Source organism: Myxocyprinus asiaticus, chromosome 20 (genome assembly GCF_019703515.2).
Source record: "Myxocyprinus asiaticus isolate MX2 ecotype Aquarium Trade chromosome 20, UBuf_Myxa_2, whole genome shotgun sequence".
Taxonomy (NCBI): Eukaryota; Metazoa; Chordata; class Actinopteri; order Cypriniformes; family Catostomidae; genus Myxocyprinus; species Myxocyprinus asiaticus.
This window is the reverse complement of record NC_059363.1, coordinates 14598838-14611298: the sequence shown is the minus strand read 5'-3', so window position 1 is coordinate 14611298 and position 12461 is coordinate 14598838. Positions and strand designations below refer to the sequence as shown.

The following is a 12461-nucleotide window of genomic DNA, read 5'->3' as shown; positions in this document are numbered from 1 at the left end:
AAAGAAAGAGTGGAAAAGCTACATTCCACTGTGTTCCTCAGCCTCACAGAGATGCCTTAAGTTAATTATTCTCAGATGCTCAGTATGAGAGAGAGAGAGGCTTTTTTTTTGTTTGGCTTCCCTTTTCTGGCACCATCTCCTTTTTTCCTCCCTCATACCACTGATTATCGTTTTTGTGAACGGAATATGTTTTGATGTCTAAATGTGTCACACGCATAATACTCATTCTAAATAGTTTGCATGCATGTGAAAGGACCGTTCCCTCCTGCCTTTGTGAAGCTGTAACCTTGGGATACATTCAGTTAGAGCTGCCTGCTCTGGCTTCTTTGGTAGTCAGACACTTCCAAAGAGCACCAAGAGCATTAACTTTTACATCCTCTCCTATTCAGCCTGGTAAAGGTTAGCTAAGGATAGAAACTGTGGTTTAGGAGTATTAGAAACTCTTTAACCTTGGGAAAAGATCTGAGTATATTTTATACTCAACGTGTATCAGGGATATATCAGTGGATATAGCATCAGTGGATATAGCAAGTAGAGGGCAGATTAATGGTAATGGTTTCCATTGATCATTTGGTACAGAGGTAAGACAGATGTCACTGTCCTAATTCGTCCTTGTCATACACCATTGGTTGAGTAATTGCTGCCATGCAAGGCAAGTCAGGATAATCAAAAAAACAGAGCAATGTTGAGCCACAGTATTTAGGCTTTTAGGGGGAACCAACCTTCCAGTGGCTTACCTAGTTGTCTGTGCACACAAAGTATTTTACAGTATTTACAAAATTACATACTTTACCTTTAACTCTTTGAAGGTAACTGTCACCTTCAGTCTTCGACAGAGCTCAGCTGATGGATTGTTTTTATCTTCCTGTATGCATTATGCATCATGCATTATTCCATTCTTAATCCAGTGTTTTTAGAATTGGTTTAAGTGGTTTTTCATGGGATAATCAAATGCGTTACTTTGACATAATCTGAAACCCATTTTGTGCATAAAGCAGCAATCAACCTTTAAGGAATGTATTTGAAGACAAAAACTCTAAGGTTGGACTGTCCTTAAAGGAATATTCCGGGTTCAATAGAAGTTAAGCTCAATCGACAGTATTTGTGGCATAATATTGATTAACACAAATTTATTTGGACTCTCCCCTCCTTTTCTATTAAAAAAAAAAAAAAAAAAGCAAAAATCAAGGTTACAGTGAGGTACTTGCAATAGAAGTTAATGGGTGCCAATTTTTTATGTTAATACTCACTTTTTCACAATTATAGCCACTTGAAGTAAACAATATGCATGTTAACATTTTTGTGTGATAAAATCACTAACTAACCTTTTCTGAGTAAAGTTATAGCCAATTTTATCAACTTCTTTGTCGTGATGAACGATGTAATGTAAGCAAACCCTAAAATGACTGTAAAAATTATGTTTTAAAGAACTTTACAGCTCAAATAAAACATGAGTGTTAACAGATGAATTATATAAATGTAAAAATAATAAGCTTCATATTTCTGCCTTTAAACCCTCCAAAAATTGGCCCTATTTACTTTTATTGTGAGTACCTCACTGTAACCTTGATTTTTGCTTTTTAAAAAGAAGAGGGATGATTCAAAGGTAATTTTTGTGGTAATCAACATTATGCCACAAATGCTGTCGATTGAGCTTAACTTGTTTTGAGTCCAGGTGGAATTTATGCAAATGTCAGTGACACTTTATTTTAGTCTCCAAGTTACACACATTACATACTACTATTATTAATTACTACATTAATAACAATAACAGTATGTAAGTATAAGCAGCTTTTACAAAATAATTACACAGTAATTACATGTATTTCATTAGTATTACACAATAATTACACAGTAACATTAACACTGTAAAATAAAGTTTGATCCAAGTGTCTCCTGTGAATCTGTCTTGCGCATACATCGCACAACTTTCCAAGTTATAATGTAAAACACCATTTTGTCTTGGTGTCTGTGTTGTAGGTGTCTGCTGCCCGTGAAGAGGTGCCGGGTCGTCGTGGTTTCCCAGGTTACATGTACACTGATCTTGCTACAATCTACGAGCGTGCTGGAAGAGTGGAGGGCAGAAATGGATCAATCACACAGATCCCCATCCTGACCATGCCTAATGATGGTGGGCACACACAAAATCGCACTCAATCACACATAGGGTGATGCTCACGAAACCTGTCAAGAAAATACCCTGATCATATCTATGTCCAAATCGATACGAAAAGATATTACATTTTATTTTTCATTAAGAAAATGAAGCCTACATTTAAGATCATTTAAGACTTTTTTCTTTGTGGACTCTGTAGCACATTTTACCACCCAGTTCTTATTACCGTAAATCATCCTTATGTTGTACTTTTGCTATTCCCATTGTTTTCTATATTACAGTAAAAAAAAAAAGATGCTGTTATACAATATTTATTTTTAAATTATTATTATTAAAATAAGCAAAAATGAAAGGCAGTACCAGGGGAGTACTACCATGATGCATAAATAATTTGCAATGTAAAAAAATATATATTATTATTTAAATGGTAATGAGAATATCATAATGACCATCTTTTTGCATTGCAATAATGAGGATTGGGGAGTAAAATGTGCCTGACAAGAAAATAATGTCACAATGTAAACAAAAATCTTAATAGGCTTCAATATGCAAAATGTAATTGCTTGTTTGTTTCTTTCTTTTGATTATGGAGTAAAATAGGACCAGGACATTTTCTTGTCACATATTTAGTGAGAATCACCCCATACTTACATTCCATTACACCTGCTCACTCTTCTCACACACTTTATTCTCATATAAAATTATACATACAGTAAGAATGAGCCAGAATCAAGCATATTGTGTACCGTAGAGATATAAAATGTACTAAAATGTAATCTTTATTTTGTGTTCTGGCCGGACACAGCAACTGCACCCAGTAACTAGCACTCTTGATGGCTTTGGTTACTATAGAAACATCCTTGTGAAGGACTTGTGTGTGTTTCTGAATGGGTCTTCCCCATTATAGCAGCACCAGGAAACCTCCTTTTTTGTCTCTGTCTTTATGGCCCTTCTGTCTCGAAAAAACTGTATCTCTTCACTGTCCAACACACAAAATTGCTATACCGGTTATTGTCTTCAGAGTAACTAAAAGACAGCAACTGACATGTTTTTTTTTTGCAAAACCTTTTTTAAATATAATTTGGCAAATATTACCACTGGACTTTTGAGTTTTGCCTCATAAAAATACTGTTTAAAAATGTCTCTCTCTCTTTTTGTCAAAACAGATATTACCCATCCAATCCCTGATTTGACTGGATATATCACAGAGGGACAGGTGTATGTAGACAGACAACTGCACAACAGACAGGTGAGAAGTTTATAGACTCATACTATTATGAATTTGTATGATAGCAAACAGGTGTGGGTATTAAATACTCCGCAAAGGCACGCTGTGACCCATTTGCACCTAACATGGATTAAGGAATTTAGTTTTTAAAGTTATACAGTATTTCAAGTTAAAATACAGTGCTTCGTTGAGTTTTTTTAAATTCTGAATTATTTTTAAAGATCTATCCTCCTATCAACGTCCTGCCGTCTCTCTCTCGTTTGATGAAATCTGCTATTGGAGAGGGAATGACTCGCAAGGATCATGCTGACGTCTCAAACCAACTGGTAAACATGTTGTACTATGCTTATTGTTTACTTTCAGATAAAAGAGTGTTTGGTAATCATGATTATGTTGACCGTTTGTCTCTATGTATCTTCTCTCAAAGTATGCATGTTATGCCATTGGTAAAGATGTTCAGGCCATGAAAGCTGTGGTGGGTGAGGAAGCTTTGACACCTGATGATCTGTTGTACCTGGAGTTCCTGCAGAAATTTGAGAAGAACTTCATTGCTCAAGGTACAAACTCCTGCTCTTTTTTGTTTTTTTTGCTATTAACATTTTTAATGCTTCTTATGTGAAATATGGAATAAACAAAATACATACACACAGAACAACTTAACTCCCATTACACCCAACCCCTCCCTGTCCCTCAACAAATATCCCTGTGGTCAAAGCCTAAATTACACCATGCTGGCTTGTAAGCAAATAAACAAAAGAAAATATTTTAGAAAATAAAAAATATAACAATCAACAAAAAAGAGAAAAAGAATCCCACAAAGAATAGAATTTATAATTACCACCACAATTCTGTTTCTCTCCACATGTTCCTCACTGAGAGCCCTCCAGAAAGGCCAAATACCTGTCCCATTTCTTACCATATGCATCTATTTTGCCAAGCTGTTTATATGACATCTTTTCAAATGGCGCCACCCTGCCCAATTCAGTGAACCATTCTTGAAATTAGGGAGCGACCAATTGACTTCCATCCTCTGAGAATTATCTGTCTGCCAATCATTGCACTAGTTTGGACCCAGCTTTTTGTATATTTGTCACCTACTTTAATGACCGCCCCATCACCCAATATACATAGTCTGGGGGAGAATGAAATTTGAGTATCTAAAACCTCACGGGTAATATTCTGGACTCTTACCTAGAATTCTTGAATCTTAGCGCAGAACCATAGAGCATGGGCTATCCTCTAACTGACATCACCAGCAGGTAGGTGTGTCTTGTAAACCAAGCCTAAACAATCTAGAGAGAGTCCAGTAGAAACAATGCAAAATCTTAAACTGAATAAGGCTTACTCTTGCATCCCTAGACAAAGTTTTAACATTTTTTTTTTAATTATTATTCTTTCCCACTCTCCACTCCCCATCCTCCAATACCAAGTTCAAATCTCTTTCTCATAACCTCTTAAGAGCAGTAATACCCTGTCACCAAGACTCTGAATCAACGAGGAATAATACACTGATGCTTCATGCCCCTTTCCAAAGGCTGTGAGCACCATACGTGGGTGTCTGCAGCATTAGGGGGGCTACTTTAGGGAACTACTGTACTGTACTAACACAAAAAAAAAAAAAAGTGTAAAGTAGATGGCGCAACTGTAAATTCCTGAAAAATTGAGACCTAGAAATCCCAAATTGCTGGGCTATATTTTCAGATGATCTCAAAGCTCCATTTTCATAAAGGTCACCAAGTGTAGCAACACTCCTCTCAGTCCATTCTTTCCAGAAAAATGGGGACTTGTTAATATGTAATTTGTGGTTCAGCCATATGCTTGAGGAAACATTTAGGTAAGTATCAAAGTTGAACATATGGGAAATCTTTGTCCATACTGCATGCAACTTTGAAATAACGGGATGCCTTTTTACTTATCTGGGCAATTTGATAGAAAGACTTTGCAATGGTGAAATTGGGGTACGAGGGTGGGGCTTTCTCAGGAAGAAAACAATGGCCCAGATGTCTGAGATTAAAAGCATAGTAATAAAACAACATTTTGGGGAGGCCTAAACCTCCTTTGACAATTGGTCTGTGTAACTTACTGAAATGCAACCAAGGTCATTTACCATTCCAAATAAAAGACTTAGATATTCTATCAAATTGTTTAAAATAAGAAAGAGGAACTTCTAGAGGGAGAGACTGTAGTAGATAATTGAATTTGGGTATACAATTCATTTTTATAACACTGACCTTCCCAGCCATAGACAAATGTAGTGAAGCCCACATATCAGCATCACACGAGAACTTTTTCATTAATGGATCCAAATTAATTCTAACTGAATCACCCAAATTTGCTGAAAATAAAATGCTTAAACCTAATGCCTTGCTTGGGCCATTGGAAGGCACCAGGTTGGAAAGCCATTGCAGGGCAAAATGCTGTCAGAGCAAGAGCTTCGGATTTAGACCAATTCACCCTATATCCTGAAAATTTGGAGAAAGAATTAATAATTCTATAGAGGCTAGGTATAGACTAGAGACTAAGGTCGGAGACAAATAATAATATATCATCTGTGTAGAGTAGAATTTTATGCACCACACCTCCTGCGACAATACCAGGAAAATCATCCTCTTATTGCAGCTGCTAATGGTTCCAGGGCAAGACAGAACAATAAGGGGGAGAGAGGACAGCCTTGCCAGTTTCCCCTACCAAGAGAAAAAAACAATCTGAAATTAATACATTAGTTTGCACAAAAAAAAAACTTTTTTGTTTATAAAGTAACTTAATCCACCCAATAAAAGGGTTCCCAAGCCCGTACATTTCCAAAATCTTTAAAAAAAATTGTCCCATTGCGGCCTGGGTAGCTCAGCGAGTAAAGACGCTGACTACCGCCCCTGGAGTCGTGAGTTCGAATCCAGGACGTGTTGAGTGACTCCAGCCAGGTCTCCTAAGCAACCAAATTGGCTTGGTTGCTAGGGAGGATAGAGTCACATGGGGTAACCCATGTAAATGCCACGGAGAATAGCGTGAAGCCTCCACACGCGCTATGTCTCCACGGTAACGCACTCAACAAGCCACGTGATAAGATGCGGGTTGATGATCTCAGATGCGGAGGCAACTGAGATTCATCCTCCGCCACTCAGATTGAAGCGAGTCACTACGCTACCACGAGGACTTAGAGTGCATTGGGTATTGGGCATTCCAAATAATAAATTAGTCCCATTCCACCCTATCAAATGCCTTCTCAGTGTCAAGTGAGAAGGCAGCGATCGGGGTCTGATCATTCGCTACTGACCACATAATATTTATAAAACGTTGAATATTTTCAGTAGAACTATGACCAGAATTTTAGACAATATTTAACTGGATCAGGGAAATTGGACGATAACTTTACATTCATTTGGGTCTTTATCTTTTTTTATGAATGAGACTGGTCAGGGCTTGCGCCATGGTTGGCGGTTGGCGGATCTTTAAAACTTGATGAAATGCTTTGTCCTGTAGAAGGGATGTATTAAAGTGCCATCTATATGGTTTCCTTTTCTCTATATGTGGCAACATCTTTAAACACACCAAAGCATGATCTGAAACTAAAATGTTCCTAATTGAGCAGTCAGTGGCAGATGGAATAAGTGACTTAGATATTAAAAATAAATCTTTAAGAGTAAATCTTATGAACAGATAAAAAAAGGTGTATTCCCTCCCAGATGGATTCAGAAGTCTCCAAATGTCTGTAAGACCAGTATTTGTACACATCCTCTGTAGTGTCAACGTTGCTCTAAAGGGTCTACACACCTTTGCATCACTATGATCAAGGACCGGATCCATTAAAAGATTGAAGTCTCCACCCAAAACCATATCATGAAGGATCCCAGCTGTTTGTAGCTTTCCCTTAAGATCTATAAAAAAAGTTCTGATCATCAGCATTGGGTGCATAAATATTAGCCAAAATCAGATTTTGCCCCTGTATTTCAGCCCAAATAATAATGATTCATCCTAAATTATCTTTAATCTGTTTGAGACATTTAAATTGTAAATGCTTATTTATCAATGTGATGACTCCCTTGCTCTTACTCGAACCAGCACTACAAAACACATGCCCACTCCATGCCTTGCCAAGTTTTTCAGCTTCCTGTGAAGAAAGGTGCGTTTCTTGAAGGAACACTACATCAAATTTTTACACTTAAGAAAAGATTCCTTCTTTTTATAGGGTGCCCCATTCCATTAACATTCCACGTGGAGAGAGGCATTTTACCTATATTAAAATGTGACATATTGACATGCAAAGAAAAATTGTGTACCCAAGGCTAAATTTTATAGACCACTATCCAACATTGATTTAACCATAACATCCTTAATAACCCACAGAACAGATATGCGCTTCAACCTCGCGTATAACAGTCTGAACTGGTGTCCATCGATCGGAAATCCGACTGTCCATGCACGCTCACGAGACTTTCCATGACACTATTGCTACCAGATTGCTGGTGATTCTTACATATACTGTATATTATTTTATTTTTTTATTAACATAAACCGTGCCATTAAATTGTATATAAATATGTTCAATAAAATAACAAATAAAATAGGCCCCCTTTAACCATAACATCGAACCCACAATGTGAGCAAATGAGCTCAACAGCAAGTTAAATGCACGATGTGTAGCCTGTGTTGTTGATCGAGTGCAGGCAAAGTTACCCACTCACTCCATTGATTTAATGAAAGCCATAGCTTGTCGTGGGCATGTAAAAGCCTTGTGTCCATCCTTGGCATCAATTCTCAGTTACCAGGATACAGCAACGCGAAGCTTACCTTCTGATGGTGCAATAATTTCTTACACTACTTGAATCTGTCCCGTTTAGTTTGTGTAGCTCTAGCAAAGTCCGGAAAAACCATGATGTTGTGGTCCTCCCAGAACAACTTGCCTGTATTCCTTGGCATTTGTAGAACAAAATCTCTGTCAGCCGACCACAAGAATCTTGTCACCCGACCTGGAAGCTGACCGAAAACTCTGTGGCCATGCTCAATTTCGAGCTGGCGGTCCGCTGTGTCAATAAAATTCGGAATGAGTCTGTCCAAAAACTTCACCATATCTTGACATTCTTTTCCATCGGGGATTCCAACTAAACTAACATTATTATGTCTGCTCCGATTTTCTATATCCTCTAGTTTTTCCCACACCCGTTCCACATCAGCTTTGGTTAGACTGCAGCTCACTTTCGGCCGACTCCAGAGGTTCGACACGCTTCTCAACCACGTCCATTCTTGTGATCAAGGAGGAAAGTTTTGCCTCCATAGACGTGATGGTTCTACGTATTTCTGCGAGGCCCTCCATGTCGGTCGAGATTTTCATTAGTGCTGCATAAATGTTTGAGATATCCCAACCTACGTCATTAAGCTCACTGCTGTCACTATTGACTGGACCCCTGCCATCTTGATCCTGCAAGGCTTCCACCGTGTGAGAACGTAAGTGCTTTTTAATGTACCCACAGGCCGATGATTTCACATTTTTCAACATCTTGCACATTTTAACCAACAAAACTATTACCATTCTATTAATTGCTTAAAAGGATAATTGTAGCAAAGTTTAAGCAGAGCTCGCCTTCAAACATTCAACCCTTGCATAGCATCATGCATCTCCCCCCTCTGTAGTATCTTTCTTGTCTTTTCCAGAAAGTAAACCTTCAATGAGGCAATCATTTCAAAATCTGCTTTTGCTTGAAAAAAAAAATCCATTTACCAGTGTAGTGCTAGAGAATTTGTATTTAATCAAACTATGCCACTATGAACTTACCAAATCCTAGAATTAGGCTGCTGACTATGTGTGTGCATGTGCTATTTTGCGGTATTCAGGTTTAGTACTCTATATTAGTACTGTATGCATGGAGCCACATGACGCCATGTGAAGGGCAGACGTGTAAGAGACAGCTCTGCGCACTTTGCTAATTTATTTCATTATTTTCATGATATAATCCAGTTAAATTCGATACACCCAGTTACATATTTGCTGTTTGAGGTAAACATGGCTAAGAAGTCAAAATCCTCAGGCTCTGGAGACATTAAAAGACACTTATGGGTTCAAGATGAAAGCCCAGACAGGCCTGTGGACCGGGGACTCGATTTGGATGGCACGGGAGAAGGAATCCAGCGTCAACTGTCCAACATGTCGGCGATGTTGACGAAGGTACTTGCGGACTTGGAGGATCTTGCTGTAATACATCGATCGATTATGGCGATGGATAAAAAATTCTCTGAGTTAGTCACAAGAGTGACAGATGTTGAGAAACGAATCGATTATTTGGAGTCATCAGAGAGGGAATTAGCCGCTAATCCACCTGCGACCAAAGTTGATTTGGAACGTGTTCTTTAAAAGCTTAAAGATCTTGAGAATAGAAGCCGCAGGAATAACATTCGAATTGTTGGAATTCCTGAGCATGAGGAGGGCAGAGATTTGCTGAAATTCCTAGACGAGCTTTTCCCGAGTCTGCTCGACATAACAGGCCACAAGCTGGAAATCGAGCGAGCTCACAGATCTGCTGAGGGAGAAAGGCCCCGATCGATTCTGGACAAATTTTTGAGATCATCCGATCATCCGATAAAGATCTCGTGTTGCGCCAGGCAAGGAGCAAAGGAAAGCTTTCTTGGAAGAATCACAATATTTTCTTTTTCCCGGACTTTGCGAACTCGACAAGAGAGAAACGCGATCAGTTTAAGGAATGCAAGAAACCCTTACACCAGCAGAAGATCACTTTTGCTCTGATGTTTCCGGCCAAACTGAGAATAAACACCAAGGATGGCAGCAAAATGTTTACATGTCCCAATCAGGCAATGTCTTTTATTGAAACAATGGGTGAGTAACCATTGGGTGTTTTTCTTGTGAGTGGATTGACTCACTGTACATACTCTGTCATACCATTTTTGTTTCTTTTTGCGTTGGCTCCGCTGAGTGGCTGGAGTTTGTTTTGTGGATTAACACTTTTCCTTAAAGAAACTTTTGCATTGATGGAAGATCACTTTTACAATTAAGTTCACGGGCAGATTGAGAATAGACACTACGGATGACCGCAAAATATCTACATGCCCACACAAAGGATGTCTTTTATAAAGTTGGCAGACTGTGTAAATCATGGGATATACATTTATGCGGCCTCTGAGTGAATTGACTCTTGACCATCCGAGGAACCGGGATGCGTGTTTCGTTTCCTTTTGTGCTGGTTCTGCCTAGTGGTTGGAGCTTGTTTTGTTAAATAACACTACTTCGGGACAGTTATGGATGAATCTGTCAGTTCCTTGTGCTTATGCTTCTTGTTGGCTGGAGTATGATTTGTGGAGTATTTTCATGGGACATTGGAATGATTATGTCATCTGCTGCACTCATCAGCTGGCTCACTGAAGATTCGTTAGTCTGTCTGAGGAAAATGAACGGCTTTATATCGGCTGGAATTTGTTTGTGAAGGAACACCTTCGAAACAGTTCTGTGAAGGGGTCTACACGTTCTTTGTGTTTATTCTGCCAATTGTCTGGGGTTTGTTTTACAAAATATTTGATGTTATGTAATTTTGCCTTACAAATTTGTGAGGCAGAATTGAGCAATCCGATGGCAAAGTTGTCATGGGGGCTCTTGTAGGCGTACATGGACTCTTTGAGTTTAAAGGGATTGATGCTGGTTGGCACTTTTGTGCGCGGGGTTAATGCACACGTTTTTCTTTTATCTGTTTGTTTTGTTTGGGGTTTTATTGTTGCATTAATGTTGAAATGTGGTCTTCATAATTTTGTTTTTGGCACACGATTTATTTTTTCTATTATATCAAAATGTCAAATGTTAATATGAGTGTACTATCTCTCTCCACATGGAATGTGAATGGGTTGGGGCACCCCATAAAAAGAAGGAAGGTTATTTATTTTCTTAAACATAAGAAATATGATATAGTGTTTCTTCAAGAAACGCATCTTTCCCCGCAGGAAGCTGAAAAATTTGGGAAGATATGGGGTGGACATGTTTTCTTTAGTGCAGGCTCAAGTAAGAGTAGGGGAGTCATTATATTGGTAAATAAACATTTACAATTCAAATGTCTCAAACAGTTTAATGATAAATTAGGAAGCGTCATTATTGTTTTAGCAGAAATTCAGGGGCAAAGTCTGATTTTGGCTAATATTTACCCACCTAACGCTGATGATCAGGGCTTTTTTATAGAACTGGCAAGGCTCCGGGGCCAGATGGTTTTGCCGCAGAACTTTTTAGATCCTATGCTACAGAACTGGCTCCACTTTTGTTAGAAGTTTATATGGAATCATTAAAGAATGGAAACCAAGACACAAGCCAGATTTGTCTGATTCTTAATCTCCCTGATCTCCCTGATCCAACTAGATGTAAAAATTTTGTCAAAATTTTGGCTAACCGATTAAGTAAGGTTATGACATCTCTTATACATATAGATCAGGTGGGGTTTATTCAGGGCCGCAGCTCTTCTGATAACATCAGTCGTCTCATCAATATCATGTGGTCAGTAGCGAATGATCAGTCTCTGGTCGCTGCCATCTCACTTGACGCCGAAAAGGCGTTTGATATGGTAGAATGCGATTATGGAAATGTATGGGTTCGGGAGTACATTTATTGGTTGGATTAGGTTACTTTATAGACACCCTGTAGCAGCGGTACAAACAAATGGATTAATTTCAGATTATTTTACTCTGGATAGGGTCACTCGGCAGGGTTGCCCTATTTCCCCATTATTGTTCTGTCTTGCCTTGGAACCATTAGCAGCCGCGATAAGAAAGGAGGATGATTTTCCAGGGGTGGTTGCGGGAGGTGTGATGCATAAGCTTCTGCTTTACGCAGATGGTATTTTATTATTTGTCTCTGAACCTACTAGATCTATGCTTTGCCTCCACAGAATTATTAATTCCTTTTCCTAGTTCTCAGGATACAAAGTCAATTGGTGAAAGTTCTGTCCAGTAACGGCTTTCCAGCCGGACGCCTTCCAGTGGCCCAAACAGGGCATGAAGTATTTGGGGATTTTATTTCCAGCAGATTTGTCTGATTTAGTTCATGTTAATTTTGACCCTTTAATTAAAAGGTTTTCGAGCGATGTGGACAGGTGGGCTTCATTACATTTATCGGTGATTGGGAAGGTTAATGTT

General features: G+C 38.7%; 1 protein-coding gene and 1 long non-coding RNA gene across 2 annotated transcripts in view; one reads left to right on the top strand and one right to left on the bottom strand.

Moving 5' to 3' along the window:
- Positions 1-12461, top strand: part of LOC127410843 (V-type proton ATPase subunit B, brain isoform-like) — a 48075-nt gene that overhangs the window by 29700 nt on the left and 5914 nt on the right. The window contains exons 10-13 of the mRNA XM_051646052.1: positions 1981-2131; positions 3283-3365; positions 3566-3670; positions 3772-3901. Of these exons, the coding sequence (XP_051502012.1) occupies positions 1981-2131; positions 3283-3365; positions 3566-3670; positions 3772-3901 (469 nt within the window). The remainder of the gene's footprint in view (positions 1-1980; positions 2132-3282; positions 3366-3565; positions 3671-3771; positions 3902-12461) is intronic.
- The window catches only part of LOC127410849 (uncharacterized), a 20386-nt gene continuing 13822 nt past the window's right edge, over positions 5898-12461 (bottom strand). Inside the window, exons 2-3 of the long non-coding RNA XR_007892173.1 lie at positions 7116-7219; positions 5898-6028 (exon numbers count right to left, since the gene is read on the bottom strand). This is a non-coding gene — a long non-coding RNA (uncharacterized LOC127410849). The remainder of the gene's footprint in view (positions 6029-7115; positions 7220-12461) is intronic.